This window comes from Pleurodeles waltl, chromosome 1_1 (genome assembly GCF_031143425.1).
Source record: "Pleurodeles waltl isolate 20211129_DDA chromosome 1_1, aPleWal1.hap1.20221129, whole genome shotgun sequence".
Classification (NCBI taxonomy): domain Eukaryota; kingdom Metazoa; phylum Chordata; class Amphibia; order Caudata; family Salamandridae; genus Pleurodeles; species Pleurodeles waltl.
Window position 1 is genome coordinate 952,308,070 of NC_090436.1, and position 18,463 is coordinate 952,326,532.

The 18,463-nt window shown below is 41.6% G+C and overlaps 1 protein-coding gene across 1 annotated transcript in view; it reads left to right on the plus strand.

The window, feature by feature from the left end:
* The window catches only part of LOC138289871 (sodium/hydrogen exchanger 9B2-like), a 301,774-nt gene that overhangs the window by 250,343 nt on the left and 32,968 nt on the right, over nt 1-18,463 (plus strand). The window contains exon 11 of the mRNA XM_069230202.1: nt 5,198-5,334. Within this exon, the coding sequence (XP_069086303.1) occupies nt 5,198-5,334 (137 nt within the window). The remainder of the gene's footprint in view (nt 1-5,197; nt 5,335-18,463) is intronic.

Consider the following 18,463-nt stretch of genomic DNA (forward strand, 5'->3'; position numbering starts at 1 on the left):
TTAAACTGATTCCCATATCAAAGCTCCATATTTATCATTGTTGGCAGCCGAAGGGATTGGGGGAAGAAAGTCAAGCATCCTGGTCCTGCATCAGTCTAGTTGATGTAAAATTGAGGGTGGTGACTGTGGCACAGAACTTGTGCTTTCTACGGATGACAGTTTCCTCACTGCCATATCCTTCTATAGCAGTGTATAATTAATATTTGTGTTTGGGGTAGATAAGATTTGATTTGTGGCTGGCATGCCAGTAGCGCATTATCAATATAAGGATGATGTATGTGGGTAAGCGTATATAGCCAAAAAGGCCTAGATGGTTTCGAAGGGGCAGAACATTATTTAGCAGAGGAGTATCTGAGATGACAAGAATGGCTGTTTTGTTACTGGGCAGAGCAGGTCTAGTGACTTTGCCTCTTTAAGTAAAAAGCGTTCGGAAAGCCAATAGGTCTCGCCTGTGCGAGAGAAGATTAAGGTGGAGTGGAGTTGGGTTTATTGGGGTGGCGTGGAATAGATTGGAATGGGTAGATTGCAGTGGAGGTGGGTGAAATGGGGTAGATTGGAGTGGAGTGGGGTGAATTAGGGTAAACTAAAGTGGGTGTGGGTAGATTGGATTGAAGTGGGTTAGATAGGGGTAGATTGAAGTGGGATAGATTGGAGTGGGGGAGTTTAGAGTGGAGTACATTGAAGTGGAGTGGGGTTGATTGGGTGTATTGCAGTGTGGTAGGCTGGGGTAGACTGGGGTGGGGTAGATTGTGGTAGATTGGCATAGTGTCAATTAGGGTAGATTGGAGTAGAGTGGGATAGATTGGAGTGGAGTGGGGTAGATTACATTAGAGCGGGATCAATTGGAGTAGAGTAGATTAGGGTGGGGTAGTAGGATAGATGGAGTGGCATAGATTGGATTGGAATCTGGTAGAGTGGGGTACATTGGAGTGGAGTTTATTTGAGGTGGAGTGGGGTGGTTTGGGGTAAAATTGAGTTAAGTGGTTTGGGGTAGATTAAAGAGATGTGAGTGGAGTGGTTTGGGGTAGATTGGGGAGGTGTAGATTGGAGTGGAATGGTGTAGATTTGAATGGAGTGGGGTAGATTTGGGTAGAGTGGAGTGGAGGGGCGTAGAATGGAGTGGCATGTCGTAGAGTGGAGTGTGGTAAAATGTGGTGGAGGGGCATAGAGTAGAGTAAATTCATGGTGTGGTAGAGCACTGCCAGTACAGACAACACATTTTCAATTGGAATGACCATTACATTTGCACAGACATACAGTTTTACTGTGCACAGCTGATAATGTGTGGAAATGTAACTACCCGAGTGTATTGATGTGTTTTGATTGTATTCAAATATTTGTTTCCACCACATTTCAGAATTACAAAAAATAAACTTAATTTGACCTTTCCTAATACTGATATATTCTGAAATAGGAGCAAAGTTCATTTTTGTTGTGTTGTGGAAAAAAAACTTTTATTTCCCAGCAAGATTGTCACATGCATTCTCTTACTTTGAGGTCGGAGAAAGAAAAATAAACACCTGGCTTCCTGGGCAGACACAGCCTGATATTTGGCCTTTGTCTTTGAATGCACAGCAAATGTGACAAGATAAGAATAAGGTTTAAACACCTGTTTGCAGAAAATGAGCACCCTGAAGGATATAGTAAATATGAAACAGGCAACTAAGGGACGAATTGAGGGTGGAAAGCCTAAAACAAATAAAACCAGCAAATAGAAAAGAGGTAAATGTGAGTTACAAACCAAAAAGCCAATGGTCAGCAATAGGCGGAATGCATTCCCAGGGAAGCTTTTAGAATCCCAACAAGAAGTTGTTAGCAAACCAAACAACACATCTTTCTGGTAGGCTTAAACCTAAAAGGGGGTAGGAGGATGCAATAATACTGTTATGGGAATTTCAGGATGATTGCAAATTGGAATTCCAGTCAATGCCTACCTCAAGCGCTATAGAATACTCAAGTATTTGTCGAGACAGGGTATATCAATAGGGATGGTACAGGAGACACACTTAGTAATGGAGAAAGGATAAAAAGTGTGTGAAAATGCTGCTGTCAGACCTATGGAACATCTTATTCTAACTTTGGAAGAAGGGTTTTGACTTGAGTGACTGCTGTTGTCCCATTATAAATGCATGATGTGAAGGCAGATTTCAAGGGAAGATATGGAATGTGTATGATCTATTAGATGAGAAATGTACCTGTTGAATGTTTATGAGCCAAATGTTGATGAGAAATATTTTTTCAGAAAAGTACTGCAGGGAGTGCAGCAGCCCTCCAACTAAATTAATCAGTATGTCTCCTGGGTCATCAAATTCATGACCTTTGAGTACTTGCCATGTGTTTTGTAAAGGACTCCAAGCTGGTCTGTGCTCTTCAAGCTATGCATAGTGAGGGTAGGCTGTTCATGAGGGGCTGGATACAGGCCCTGCAACCAACCCCACATCGGCATAAGGTTGGCTTTATGAATGTTAATAAAATATTACTTTGTGTGAAAAAAAAACTTCAGAAATTCACTGGAAAAAACAAAGGTTAAAGTAACGTTTAAGTGACAACATGACATTTTAAACTAAAATACACTGAAATTCACCAGCTATAATTATCTGTAGTTACTATAACTCGTGCCCAAAAGTAACTAGAACTCACACCCTCACCTTGCACTGCTAATCATCTCACATATTATCTCACTTAGGACACGTTGTAAGATACTATTCATGACATCACTGCAACATCTGAAATGACATCATTGATGACAACACTGTGCACAACCAATTCAGCATGGCAAAATAACTCCTTTGCTTGACCAAAGCCTTCTTTCTTAATACATATAAGTCACCCCTACGGTAGTCCCTAAACAGCTGGTAGGGCGGGGTACATTGTATTTAAAAAAAGTTGAACATGGACGTTTGAGTTGTAAGTTTCCTAAATACGTTTTTCACTACTGCGAGGCCTACTTCTCCCATAGGATAACATTGGGTTTCCTTATCACATATAATAAATGATAACTTTTATTTGGAAACAGGTAGGAATGTCATGATTGGCAACTAAAAGAAATTAATTTAAAATCATCTTTAATGGTAAAGTCGGATTTTAAGTCACAATTCTGAAAATTCCACTTTTGAAAGTTTGCCTTTTCTTGTCCTAACCATTTGGTTCCTGTGTCCTGGGGCTAGGTGTGACTGGCAATTGAACTCTGTGTATTCCTTCCAGACAGGGTAACAAACGGTGACTGAGTGTTGGCAGGAGAGGCCATCCTGTCAGAATGGGAGGGGTGGAGCTGTTCCCTGTCCCACTTACATTTCAAAGGAGCTGCCTCAACACACTTTCAAAGAACTTCACACCAGCCCTTTGTCACCCTAGGCCCCTTGAAGCCTGGGCAGGGAGGAAGGATACTCCGGAACCACCTGCAAGTGGGGGACCGCCAGATGTTTCTACCACTTCAAAACTGGCACCAGGTATACAAATAGTACCCTCAGACCCACTCTTCAATACATTCCTGAACCTGTGAATACTACAGAAGAAGGACTTCCCTGCTGCCAGAGGACTGACCTGCTTCTTGAGGACTGCCCTGCTTTCCAAGGAAGAAGCCTGGACCTGCTCCCTTCCTCTCAGGCAGAGTGATTCCAAGAAACAGATGGCTGAAATACTGTTCTGAGCTACAGCGACACAACAAGCCCAAGAGGCCTCCCTGAAACTGCCCAGCTGAGCTGCTGGAACTGTGCCAGCCTGGGCCCTGTTGGCCTCTGCTAGAGTGAGTTCCTGATCCCCAAGAGGTGCCTCCCCAGTTCTGGACCCTTGACTAGCATCATAGTGCACTCCTCTGAAGGCAAAAGAGAAATCCTGAAGTTTTGGTCTTGTCACAAGCACGAACTGGCCTGTTTGTGCTGAGTTGACTGTCATCACTAATCTCCCACTAAGCTGTTTGCACTGTAGTGACCACCGGTGCTGACGCGGTGGCAATGCAAGATATGTACTTTACGCTACGGAGACGGTACCTCACGGCAACTGCCAACGCAAAGCTCATCCATCTGTGACACCAGACAGGATCTTCTACAGCAATAACCATCTTCGGTGACAGACCTGCTCTTCGCACTACAGTAATGACCGTCCATGATGCTGTACTTGCAGCCCCCTCCACCACGAACAGAGACCCTGATTGGCAAGAGGTATCCTGTTTGGGAGACCTTTTCACCCTGTGCAGTCTAACTTGAGCTGTCATGCATCCCCATGACGACTGCAGCCTGCAAAAACGTCACCCCTGAACGCCTGCAACACTTATCAATGCCAACATGGCATACCACCTGCTGCACTCTGCATTTTCACCCCCACAGAGTATGAGCCCCTTAGTGTTTTCACCATGAATTAATCCCTTCAGACCCCCTGGCCTTGGTGCCACTGCAACTGCTGCATTATTTATAGCGGCACCTGTGGCCAGCAGTCCCACTTTTTTACTTTGTGCTTTATTGCATGTAATGTATGATTGAATGTTTGTAAGTGTATTCATATTTATTTTACATTTACGGTCTTGTATTGCCTTAAACATTACCTGCATTGCGGTGACTGGTACGTGGGCATAAATTCTATGTAAGGTTCCTTCAGTAACGTATTCTTCCCCTGATTTTAACACGTAGAAATCTTCATGTGCAAGTTGAGCAGATCTGTGGTGTTTCCTGAGATATCAGAATTTAAATGGCAGTGATAACCTGCTGTTACCATCCCCACAGGAATTAAGAGACCACTAGTATTGAGGTTCTTAGCAACATCTTTGCCAGTGCTAAGTAGCCCCAAAATATTTTTTCAGTACTTCTTTCTTACTTTCCAAGTTCAGTGGAGGGTATCTTTGGTGTCCTGTGCTGGTTCCAGAGCCGTATGCATATGTAGGTCCCCAGGTTGTTTCCAGGGACCATTGAGCAAGAGTCAGAACACCCCATGGGCCACGCTAATCATTTTGACTTGATATACTAATTCGTAAGACCGAATATTAAGCCCCATCGATAATTTGGTGGGTCTGATACCCAAGTCTCTTGGTAAAGACCATCTCTGTTGTAATGGCAGGCCTTCCACAGCTTCATATTAGGGAAGCAAGGAACTTCATACTTTTGAGTAATCTGTTTGATCTGTATCTTCCTCCCATTTTGTTTCAATAACGTATTTACACAGCTTTTTCTAAATAACGGTTTCTTCATTTTTTTATCTTGTTTAGGGCTTTGTGTTGCCACATTGTGCATTGCATTGGTCATCAGAATTTCTGCAACATTTGTAATGGTATGTTGTGCTGGCTTTAACCTCAAAGAGAAAATATTTATTTCACTCGCCTGGATGCCAAAAGCCACAGTGCAGGTAAAGTATGCCGAAGGAGATCAGTTTCATCATTTGCTTTTAAATCCTGTACCATGTGATATCTAAGAAAATAATCTACTTTGTAGAGATTGTTATTAGTAGTTTTTGTGAGCAGTTGTCTCTGAAGTTGTTTTCTGCTGCTGTTGTGCCAGATCGTCAACAGATTGGCCGTTAACAAATTCTGATTTTATTGAAAACCCAGATCTTTGTGGCATGTAACCCAATAAACCAAATGTCCATTGCCACCAGGAAATCAGATGGACTGGCTGAGGGTTCTTTGGGATGTTGGGACCAATTCAAACTAAAATTCAGAACGTGTAGGCCTGATTCACTAAAAAGTCTCATATCTCCCCCTGTACATTTCTTCCTACATTTGGAAGACCTTTCTGTTTTTCAGTGGTTCACAAACATCTGTAGGTGTAGTTTCCAGAAGTATCCCTACAGGCCAATCTTTACTCATGCAAATTTTCCACTACGTGGAAAACTTGAATTAGCAAGTCCAGGGTATTGCTATTTTCCTATTTTTCTTCGCAGGGAAACTTTTTTCATCTTTTCTAGACCCTCATTGAATTTTTGAGAAGTTCCCTACCCATTGGCCAGCTGGAAAAATTGCGAGTGCTCACAAAGTCACACATTTGTTGGTCTACTCTGCATTTTTACTTGCCCACCTCTGCCACTTTTCCTTAACCTATGTCTGAAATACTGGGGGATAATCTACAGATACATTGCAGAGCCCTTTTTTGCAGAGTTAATTTATACATAAGTTTGCAGTTCATTTGTAAATCTGGCCTACAATTGTTATCTTAGCCTGAAGCACAAAACATAGCTCACAATGCATGCTTCACAAACAAGAGACATGTATTTGTGGTGTGTCAGGAAACTGACATGACCATGTTTTGTCTTGATGAATAGAATACAGTTGCAGTACTGTTGCAGCCCATAAAGCCCTTGAACTGACCCTAACTACAAAGCTACATTGAGTAATATGTTGTAGGGTCCTAAATGCCACAACCTACCTTTCTAGCTTTGCAGGAACTAAAACTGTGGATGAAATCCAAGAGAGGTTTTGCTTCAAAAGCAGTACAGTTCACAATGCAAGGCAAAGTAGTTCCCAGGCTTTTCCCCTTTCATAGTGTCCCAACTGGAAGATTTGCACAGAACGGAGCTCTGCACATGATCCATCCAGAACCGTTACCCAACTGCACAGACTCACACCAGACAAACAAACAACCACTACTTTGAAGTGTAAGGCTAAGTAAAGATACATACCACACACTTATAACTGTGCTCTGCACTACATTACTTGTTCATTCTTTCTTTTGCGTACCTGCATCACTGTCCCCAACCTTGAAGGGAATGTCATCTACCTGTGCACCGGCTACTTCTAACCCTCCATAGCGGTTCTTTAAACTCTTGTCAACAACCGTATGCACAGGTGTCCAGAGGAATGCACACTGAATCTTTAGCCTGCCCACCACCAACCTGACATATTTGTAAGCTTTTGTTATCTCTGGACACACAAAGTTGAAAAAGAGGCTGGACATTGCGTGTTTTTGCTCATTGTCCTCCAACCAACTGACAGACTAGTAACAGTCCAAGCCTAACTCTGCCTACTTTGTTTGTTTGCAAACTCAGTGGAATAACTTAACAAACAACTCTGACCATGAAATTGCTCTAACACTGTTGCCAAACGACTTCAACTAGTAATGTTAGTGATTTCCCCACTTTTGATGTTCAGTGCACATTTTTTGTGCCTTCATTTTACTCCATGAAGGGGAAACTACATAATACTTTAAGGAAGATGAAACAATAAGATGTATGTATATGGTATTCTGTACCGCAAACCCAGCCATTAAGCAGCAGAGCTTTGTACTTTGTCAAAGACATGTATAAAGTCAACGACTAAGAAGAGAGGAGACTGGGTTGTGGACATTTATTGCAATGTGATGTAGTCTTCCTCAACACAATATGTTTTCAACTCTTTCCTAAATTGGAGAAACATGGGTGGTCCTGATGGATACAGCGATATTGTTCCAGATCCCCGGAGCATAAATGGAAAAGCCCTGCTGTCTTGTATTTTTCTTTTCTACACTTCTTAATCTGATAGTGTCCTGACTGCAGGTGTTCTGATATCCACCAGAGATAATAAACAGATCTGCAAGACAAGGACAGTTCTGTTTCTGATAGCTTTGTGAATGACTCAGCTGGTTTTCAGTATAGTTTGGGCACATTGGTGAATCTTGATGCTGTTAACTGTGAGTAAAGAACCAAGCAGCTTCTTGTATTGGTTGAAGATGACAGAACACAGTATGGAGTCCTGGGAGACTCCACAGGTGATAGAGAGCTTTTGTACTTGGACATGCTCAGGTGAACAAACCTCTGTTGTTTGGGAAGGTGGGTGGAGAACCAGTGAAGGACATTGCCAGTAAATCCCATTCAAAACTCCAGGGTCCGTAGGATAGTCTATAGTAATTGATAGATAGTTGATAGCCAGCTGAGAGGTCTAGCGATATTAAAAGGCCGTATCATCTTCGTCTGTGATCAAGAGGACATTGTCTAAGATTTGTAAATTGCTGTTTCCATGCTGCAGTGTAATCTGAAGCCAAATTGGTAATTGTGAAGGAGATGGTTAGCTTTGATGTGATCTTGGATTTGAACATAGACTGCTTTTTGAGTAATCTTGCCTATGAATGGTGTAGCTGAATGATGGCCAATAGTTTGCAAGGTCATCAAGGTCTACTGCAGGTTTCTTAAGGTGTGGGAGGATCCGGTCTGTTTTGAGAGCTTCTGGGAAGATGCCTTGAGTAAGGCTGGCATTGACTATGGTAAAGAGTGGTAAGAGAACATCTCCAGAGAGAGCTTTGATGAAGGACAATGGTAAGAATTGGCTTTCAGGGAGTTCAGTATGTCAGCAAATTTTGGAGATATAGTGCTTGGAAAGCTGATCATTGTAATATTCTGCGGGAAATAGTGGGTCTAAGAATTGAACCGGACTTGATGTTGCTGATGTGCTGTCAAATATTCTATGTTTGTGCATGGTAGAGGCTGTTGATGACATTGTACTTTTCTCAGAAGTGAGGAATGGCTGGGTCCGGCAGGGGGTTAATGTAGTGTCTCATTGTCTTGAACAGTGTTCTGCTTCTGTTGGTGCTTCATTGACGGTGCTGGTATAGTACTTTACTTTGGCTTATGTGATGAGCTATCTGTGTGTTGAGCGAAGGGACTTCAGTATCAATAGGTGCTTGTGAGTTCTGCTTTTCTTCCATTTTCTTTCTTGTCTGAAGATAGATCGTTTATTGTCAGCAAGGTCTTTAGAATACCAGAGTGCTGAACGTCTTGACTTACATTCGGTGTTGTAATTGGTGTGTGAACTTTTTGAAGTTTTTTAGAAGAGTGTTGGCATCGAACATGGAATTTATTGGGAGAGAGATGAGTTCAGTAATTAAGTTGTCATCAGAGAGGTTTGGTCTTCTCTTTATTTTGAGCTCTGTTTGTTAGTAGGGTGCTAAGCAAAGAGATAGAGATGGAAGAGTGGTTGGTCCAGTCCAGTGATATGGGTGGTTTGCATTGAATTGTTAATGATATTAAGGAGACAAGGTAAAAGATGTGACTTTTGGAGTGTGTTGGGTGTGTGATGTGCAGTGTCACGATGAGTGTGTTGATGAGCTTGAAGAGGGTGTCGCCTGGTTTTTTTGGGGGGTTTTGTTTGGAGCTTGTTTTGTCTGGGAGGTTGAAGTAATCAAAGCTGTTGTATGTGCATATCTGATGGACTAGGTGGTAAAGAGATCTGAGAATTTGTCAGTAAAGTACTTGATGTGTCTGGGATGCCTGTAGATGATATGGGAGGTGGAGGTCTGTGTTGCAGAGAGAGGGAAATGCCATGTCAGCAGCTCCAAAGAATTGAGTGTTACTTGCTTGCCTAGGGTGCAGAACTAGGAGGAGTTATGGTGACAGCAAAGCCTCCTCCCCTCTAATGTGTGTGGTCTGTACTGTAAAGCAGGATGACTAGGATGTGTGAAAATGGTGGAGTGAACCATGTTTCTGTGATTAAGAGAGTGTGACTTTTTATCCACCATTTTATTAAACATGTTCGTTCTATGATAAGACACAAGGGCTAGAGATACGCAATAAGAAGTTTCTATAACTTCGACCACTATGTTTTCTACAAGCTTAAAGCCGTATTTCATAGACCAATCTGCAGATCTCAAGATGTCCTGCACCTCACATCCAAAAATAAATGTTTTGCAGCAACCGCTACTCACATCAATTAGTTATAGTTCCATTCATTATCTACAATACACAAAGGACCAGTGTTGCATCGAGACCGGCGTATGTATTGGCAAATACAGATTTATAGCTGGGTACTGTTTCGCCCCTCTGAGCTTTGCAGATGTTCCCCTTCAAACATCAGACTACTTGTAGCTTCTTATTCCTTTTAAAAGACATATACATATATTTAGAAGTTTGACTTAGAGCCTGATTTAGTGTTTGGTGGAAGGGTATCCTGTCCATCCTATTACAAGTGGCTTACATCCTATAGCACTTGTAGTAAGTCAGGATATCCATAATGTTTGTGATGGAGTATCCATCTGCCAAACTCTTACTATGTCTCTACATTTTTTGGGCAGATATCAACATCCTTCTGCTCATAAGCTGATTTGGAAACATTCATCTTCTTACGGCATGATGTTTTCTTCTAAAACACAATAAAATGGTCTCCACCTTATTCATTCTTCTTAAATATGAAGGTTTAGTATGATGAAAGCTAAACACATCATCAAACACTTTTTTTCACATTTCATAGCAACAGTTCCCAGGTATGTGGTGCTTTCTAAATCTCAGACTCCTCACTAACCCTCATGCATTTGTATTAAGCCTTTTGAAAGTATGTCAATCCCCCACTACTTGCTTAGGCTTGAGAGAATGCTGGGCCTGCATCATAATCTACTGTCAATAATGCTAAAATCCTTCCAATGTATTCTGAGCACATTACTTCTAACTTTTTCTACATTCAAAAACTAAGCAAAGTCCATCCTCAGTACCATGCAACAAGGACCCCTGTCATTCACTAAACTCTTCACCTCCAGTGATCATGCCATCAACTCAAAGGAACATTTCAGAAGGTATCTCTCAAACCACAATCACCTGTCAGAAGTTTAACATACCCTTATTGGGCGCATATTCCACTTATTAAATTCTAAATAATTGGCAGTCAGTTCTATGCAATATATTCATTAGACAACCTCCTTCTGAAATTACGCCATTATCACCATTACTACTCTAGTTAACATTCTTAAAGACACGTATGCCTAATTCAGAACATTTTGCAAATATCTCCTAATCTTCTCCAGCTGCCTCAAGGCAGTTTGAGCATGTAAGATATAACAAAAAATCAACTTTGACATATTGTCTACAAAACGATTATAGTAACTGAACCTTCACCCACATCTTTTGAATCATCACTTCCAGTCCTGTGATATAATCAAGAGGCAATCCAGAAATTATCGCACATATCCCTCCAGGATGCACCAAGGTCACCATCTACTTCATGACCTTTATTGGAAATCTCGAAGTGCTGACTGTCAGCCCGCTGACCTTGCTCTACTCCTCCCTTCATTCAAGTACTAAAGGAGGTCCAGTACCATTAATTGTGCATCATACATAGCCACCTTGGTCATCCATTTTCCTGATCTCAGAATGTCTCTTGTGACATGATTCTCCCTCGCCAGTTCTAAACATCTATCTTACTTGCAACCTCAGCATGGCTTGTGTCCATGGTTATCTCACAGCCCACACCCCACATCAGTGTTCAGAATTGTTTCCTGCTTTGACTGAAAGAGAGGAGTGGCGTTTTACACATCAGATAGCAAGATGGCCATTTCAGTAAAACTGGAGAAAAAAAGGTTCATGAACTTTATAGTTTGAGAATGTTTTTGCTTTTACCCACAACACAAGACAACACATATAGATCAATTTTAAAGTACCTTGTGGGGCTCCTGCTACCTTACTTTTAAGTGTAGGTCATGTTTAAGAGGTCCTGATTTAAGAAATGTAAATCGTGTGAGAATCAAATCTGTATTATTTGTCCCTGTGAGATCAGATATGCATTCAAAGCATTGTGTAATTGCATTCTTTACATTTCCACTTTTTGTTCAAAGATTGCCAGATTCTCTCTCCATTTCCGATACAATATATAAGTATATCACTCAGCCTATTCCTGTCAACTTTGCATTTTCTTGATACGTTATCTGGGAGCTTGTATATTGCATAGTGCCCTTGTCTGCAAAGGTACCACACACTGGAAACAGTTTTTAAATTTCACTGAAACTGAGTGCTTCTCTACTTGATCTGTCCATACTAAACTACTTTCACACATCCACTTTCTGTCTCCAAATCATGGGTCCTAGATTACGTTTTATGTCCAGATGAAGGTCAAATGCTTCTGGTGGAGCGAGAAAGCAATACTGGCGAGCAGCACAAGCAGATATTTACTCCTTAGATTTGTTGTCCACAGGCTTTTTGTCTGGATTCACTCCTGAGGCTGAATAGGATCATACATTCCCACCTTGCCTGCTCTCCAGAACCAAGGTACTAAGAATGGTCAATCCTCTTAATGTCTAATGAAGCAGGCTTCTGATTTTTCTCATTTAAAAGATCCTTGCTAGGTAAACCACTCTTCAGACAGCAGATTTCATCCTCTAACCTCTATTTCAATTAGAAGAAGGAATGGCTGAAGCTATTTAGTTCTGATTCTCTACCAATCATTTGTAAATGTGCACTTTTCCTTCACAAGAGGAAGCCCTAAGACCTGAGTCTCAGAATATTATCCTTGTAGTACGGGCCGCAAATGTTCATGGCACTCTGCACCAAAGAGCTTTCACTCATCCTCTGAAATTCTGTCCTTTGCTTAAAAGGCTAGGAAGTTTAGATTGCTACTCTGTTTCTAGGCCCCTCTCCTTTCTGCTGTCAGGACAAGAACTAGTAAGCCTTAAGAAATGAGGATTTCTTCAGTTTTTCAGTGAGAAGCTTTTATGAATTCACATGCGTTGCATTACTCTGCCACCTAAGGGTTGGGTCTGGAATTGTTCCCTTTTAGTATTATTTCTTTATTGTTGCTTTAGTTGTGGGTGTTGTAGAGTCATTTACCATTTGGTCCCTTGACCGTCCTTGAATGGCGTAAGGCGTATGCTTTGAAACGCTTTTGATGTTGTTATTTTAAGATTATTTTTTCCTCCGTTGGGTCTAGAAGCACAGCAAGGGACCCAAAACGGGAGAGAAGATTTTCACTGAAAAGTTCAAGAACTCTTAAAGAAAAGCAAAAAAAACAAAAAATATAGATTTTTTTACTGAACTTGCGTTGGCTGCATGTGTTGGAGAATGATCAAAGGGTATGCAGCACACCCCATTTAGATTATGCCCCAACTGCCACCACAGATACGTGCAAAAGGATAATAATTGCATGCAACCTTTTTTCTCCCAAAAGATCACAGATCAGAAGAGTGCACTGTAGGTATCGAGTTTCCGCATTAAGCCTTCAAAGGAAGGGAGAAGCAGAATTGAGTGCACTACGCCAGGGCACTGTCCCAGTACAAACAGGAGTCACTAAAAGATTTGTGGTTGTCCAGACACGAGGGCACACAAAAGACACAGAAGTGGCCAAAGGAGAAGGTCCTGATGTTGAAGAAATAGTTGTGAAAGACAGGGTAAGAGTGCATAAAAGAATGTCAAGCGGTGCCAGATCCAAGAAACGCCAGCTAGTGCACCAAGTGTGCACTGCAGCCAAGCTGAAACTTTCAATTCAATGCACACACAAACAGTCTTTTTTAATTTTTTTTATTTGACTTATATAATATAAACACAGACTACTAGAAACATAGAATGTGCAACCAAGACCATCATCCCAAAAGGGTACATTCAACATTTGTTGCTGTATTTATTAATGAACCCTTGTCAATTCCAAAATCTGTTTTGATGCTAAAACCTTCTGCATTTGAGGACAGGTAGAAGTCGAAGAGCCCCAGAGGTCCACACAAAAAGACATTGTAGGAGGCAAACAGTTTGAACCTCTATGGCGCTAATCTGGAACGTGGGAAGAGAAAGAGTATAACGTAAAGGTGTCGACTCTAAATAGAAGACGAGAGATCATTATTGAAGAGAATCTTGATGCCAACATAGAGGACCTGATGAAGAGAAATTGGGAGTTAGACGATTCTTTGAAAAAATATTCTATTCTTCCTAAGCGTTCCCAAGACAAAGACACTGAGCAGGACTTTCCAGAGTTAGAATCTCATGTCACACTGAACCACGTAAATTCCTGGAGTAAAAGCAAGAGGAAGGACCCTTCGAGATATGGCAAACTACAGAGGAATGGCAAGATCTCTTTGCATGTTCACCAGAGGAGGGGGTTGATTCATACCTCCGACCCCAATTTTACAGGCTACAATACCTTACTAAAAAAAGGCAGCAGACACGGCATCAAGTAGGTGGAAGAGTAGGCAGATTCATGATTCAAGCTGGAACCACTGTTACCAGGTCAAAAAAGAATCAATTCATGGCCATGCTACACAGCATCTTGGACTAGGGACAAGAGGCATTCAAGGAACTAGCTGCAGTAAAAGCAGTCACACCCAGTGGTAGAAATGAATACCCGCACTCTGCCAAAGATCCACCTTACTTCATGGGCAGTGTGGTAGCAGATTCCCTGGTCATTGCATCAGCACATAAGAGGGCAAATACACTCACCACAACTGGGCATCTCTTGACAAAGATAGCAAGCAAGTGCGCAAGCAAGTGAACATGCTGGGATAGAGATAGAAGGGTCAGTGATGATGCAGTGGTGTTTTGCAAACTTGCGCTGTTAACACAATATGGCCACTATCAATGACATTGAAGACCTCATGAAACATCTGCCAGAGGAATATAAAAAGAGGGCTAGAACAGTAGTTCAAGATGGGAAGGATATTGCCAATGCGTGCCTCAAGTCAGCTTTCGATGCAGCAGACACCGCCATCATGAAGTTGCGTGCATCCACAACACTGTAGAGGCACACCTGGCTAAGGGGGTCAAGGTTTAAGCAAGAAATACAGACCTCAGTAATTCACACCCCTTTCATCGTGGACAGTTTCTTCAGCAGCACTGTTGTCAAGGTACTACAGCTAATGAAAAAGGACAATGAGACAGCCCAGGCAGTGGGGCATTTGCAGTACAAAGAATGACCAAGATTAAGAGAACAGCCACAATGAGAGGTTTGCAACCTTCAACATTTAACTCATCCTCGTCCTTTATTTGGCTAAGGATTCATCAAGTACAGAACCACAGTGCAGTAGGTGCCTCCTTCACACCACACCTTGTGAAGGAGACCTAAGAAAGAGGAACCACCCCAAGAGGTTTGGGACCTCTAGAAAGTGACTTTGCAGCAGAGCCCCTCATACACCGGACACCAGGAGGATCGCAGGTTCATCCGGGAATAGAAGAAAATCACTTCCGACAAATGTATCTTAAACCTAATCCAACATGGTTACTGCTTAGAACTTCCAACAGACCTTCAATAATAAGATGACAAGCAAAAGGAGGCAAAAGAAAAAGGAAAGCTGTGCCCGAGGCAAGAAGTCAACAACTTCTTCCTCAAGATGATAATAGAAGAGGCCCTGCTAAAGGGTTTATAAAGTTTATTTCCTCCAAACCCAGAAAAGAACCTCAGGTCCATATTAGACCTAAGAGCATTTATCAGGTTTATAAAAGCATGCAGTTTCAAAATGATGACTCTCCTGGAGGTCTTCACATTGTTGCAAAAAGATGCTTACCTGCACATACCAAAAAATACTGAACATAAAAAAATCCTGTTAGTTGTGAATAGGGTGTATTACCAGTTCAGAGACTCACCTTTCGGGATAAAGTCAGCTAAAACTCTAATAAGGACAAGCTGGTCTTTTCTCTTAACTTAAAAAAGTATCCACAAATACCAGCTAGGGAAAAGATGTTCCTAGGGGCAACACTGAATATGTTTAAAGCCAAGGCTTTCCATGTAGCTAAGAGGGTCCTGACTGTAACAGAGCAAGCTCGCCTCTAGCAGAAATATTAACTTCTGGCAGTGAGTATGGTGGGGAAAATGATGGGCATGATGGCATTTTGCATATCCTTAGTCCCCAATGCAAAACTTTACATGAGGTCATTCCAGTAGTGTCTACAACAACAAGGGGCACAGGCAACTGGGAACTGAAGATCTTTTGAGTGTCACAGATCGAGTACACAAAGATACTGCAGTGCTGAAATACAAATTACATTACATTGGACAGGCCATTCAAACTACCCCATCAATGATTACAGCACACACACGCCATATTGGGTGGGGAACTCACTTGGCAAAGTTGAACATCTGGGGCCTATGGAACCTAGAAGAAGCCGTGCACAGGATGTCCATTAACATCTCTTTTTCTGCACTGCAAAGTTTGCAATTTGTCTTGGCTGATTTTTGCCATTTGTGTAATTGATCCAAGGTTTTCTGGACTCCGAGGGAAAGACGCATGAACCTGAGTTTAATATGGCGTTGGATAACCAAGGAAAAACTATGCCTGTGGTTTTCAAGGCTCATGATTTGCTAGGTGTGGGCTCGCGTTGCTAGGGTCACTTTATCTTCTTGCATAGAAAAAAGTTTGGTGGATTAAGAATTGTTTTACACTCACCAAATAAAACTCTGGTAATCCATAGATGAAATGCTTGCATTGACTTCAAGGTGCTACAAAACCAGCATCTGAATTTTGATTTTGAGTTTGGCTTATTTATTTCAAGCCTGGCGTGTGTATCTAGTGTGTTGTCCTCTGCCAGTCTTAAAATATGGCACTTTTTAAAAAAAGAGCATTTTGTGGCAAGTGATTGCTTTATTAAACCTAGTTCAGGCACATTTGGGCCTGTGATGTGTAGTTTGGGAGCTTATAGACAAACCAGTAAGATTTTACAATTAGCATGTCTAACAACCTTGCGATTATCTTTCCTGTCATTATTTCACAACCCAATAAGATGCATGGAAGCAGCTTTGCCACTCTGGTCTTCTGAAGAGGCCCTAAGATTGGGCCTTGCAGGGATTGTGAAATGTTGTGATAGACAAAGGTTAGAGAGGCGGCTTTAGATTTCATGTTGTCCATGTGTACAACGAAAGTGCCTTTTGTGTCTAATATTACCCTAAGATATTTACATTTTTCTTCGAGCTCTCCTATAAACTATGATTCGGGTGTGTTTATTTTATTGCTGAATTTAACCACTTATGTTTTTTTATAATTAATTTCAAGTTTGTGCCACTTTGTGAAGCTTGAAAGAGAATCTAGGAGCAGTTACAGACCAACAGGGTTCATACTAATCAGGAGCAAGTCGTCAGTGCATTTATAAGATCCAGTTCTGTTGACAGGCTTGAAAGATAGATTTTGAAAAGTACATGGGCAAGGATGCACCTGTTTCAACTCAGTGGTGGTATAAATTCGCTGAGAAAACTTGGTGTCATCACCCAGTTTGAAGCATAGCTAGGTTTCTGTGCAAAGAAGTTGGATGGCTATTGTGATTTTCAGTGGTGTCCTAATTTTTCACACTGTAGGTCTCAGGGAACACTATCAAATGTCACCTTGAAATTGATGAACCAGGCATATAATGTTGCCTTCTCAATATTAAGGGCCCATAAAGTCTAACTTTACTACTTTTCGGTATTCACAAAGGTAAAGTTAGACCAAAAGTCTAACTTATACCAAAAGTCTAACTTTAGACTAGTCTTTAGGTCTAACTTTAGCTGGGTGACTACCGAAAAGTAGTAAAGTTAGACTTTTGGTCTAACGTTACTTTTGTGAATTGGGCCCTAAGTGTCATTGCAACAAGATTAGGTAAAGTTCCCCTTGCAGTGCAGAATCCTGTTTTGTTCCAAGGTAAAATGCCATACTATCCACCGTTCTTGCAAGTCTTGCAGCACTAAAGATGCATAGTACTCGGAGGCGATGTCGAGCAAGGCTATTAATTGATAGTTGACTGGGTCATCTCTGTCTCCTCCCTTGAAAATTGGATGGGTTATGAATCCACACCAAAAGCCAGGAACTGCCTGATGAAGATTTACAGTGCTAAAAAGAAGACAAAATATGTTGCCCATGACTCTGGGTTACCTTTATACAGGTTGGAGGGTAGTCCATTCGGGCCTGTGGTGCGGTCGATTCTGCTGTTCCTTGTTATAAATTCCATTTTTTGTGGTCTCATTTTGGCTGTGTCTTTCGAGCTGTGATCTAGATTTTACCATGGTAGACGCTTTGCTTAATACCATCCATGGCAATGCCCTTCGATTCAGGCTAAAAGCATCTGGATCAGAGGGCTGCTGTGACATTGGCAAATTCCAATGGCTATATTTGCCGATGACTCTTCTCGCCTTATTAAGTAGTGTTTTTGCAAGTGATGAGTTCAGACCTCCTTGGTTATGTTTGTGCTGTAGGGCATTGTATGGTCCTTGCTTAGTCCATGGACTATTTTCCAAAAAGCTCTAGAGTGTCTGGAGTTGTATGTATGGAACATTTTCGCTGAGAACGTGTAGAAATGCTTTTTCTTGGCAAGCCAAACTGCCCTCTCCTACTCTTGGTGAGGTTTCTTTACTTTGTATTGTTGGTGTTACGTTTCAACAAGCCATACACTTTATTTAGTGCCCTTTTTGCTGAGATAATATTTTTGTCAGCCACAGTGTGGTTGTCTGTTTGGCAGTTGATTGGGATGGAGGATTTTCTCATTGCCATGCTTCCATATCAAAATCTGCAACACTGTTCCCAATCACTAACTGCGTTGGACTGTGTGAGGGAGTGAAAAAGAGCCAGTGAAGCTGTAGTCTAATCTGTCCAGTGAAGAACCTTTTCGACGTGGGCATCCAAGTCGGGAGCATTTCCCCTGTGGATTTCCTGTATAGAATCGTAACCCTGATGCTGTTTGGCACAAAGAAAGCTGTCTGTCCTGTGAGTCACTTTGTCTTGATGGAGAAACTGCATGTTACAGTATGTTCCATATTGCGTCTTGTACGAGGAGGTTATCATTATATTCTTGTGAATTGCAGAGGCTAGAGTTAAAGTCCCCAGAGATTATTATGAATTGTGCATCATGGGCTAATTTCAGACTGTTG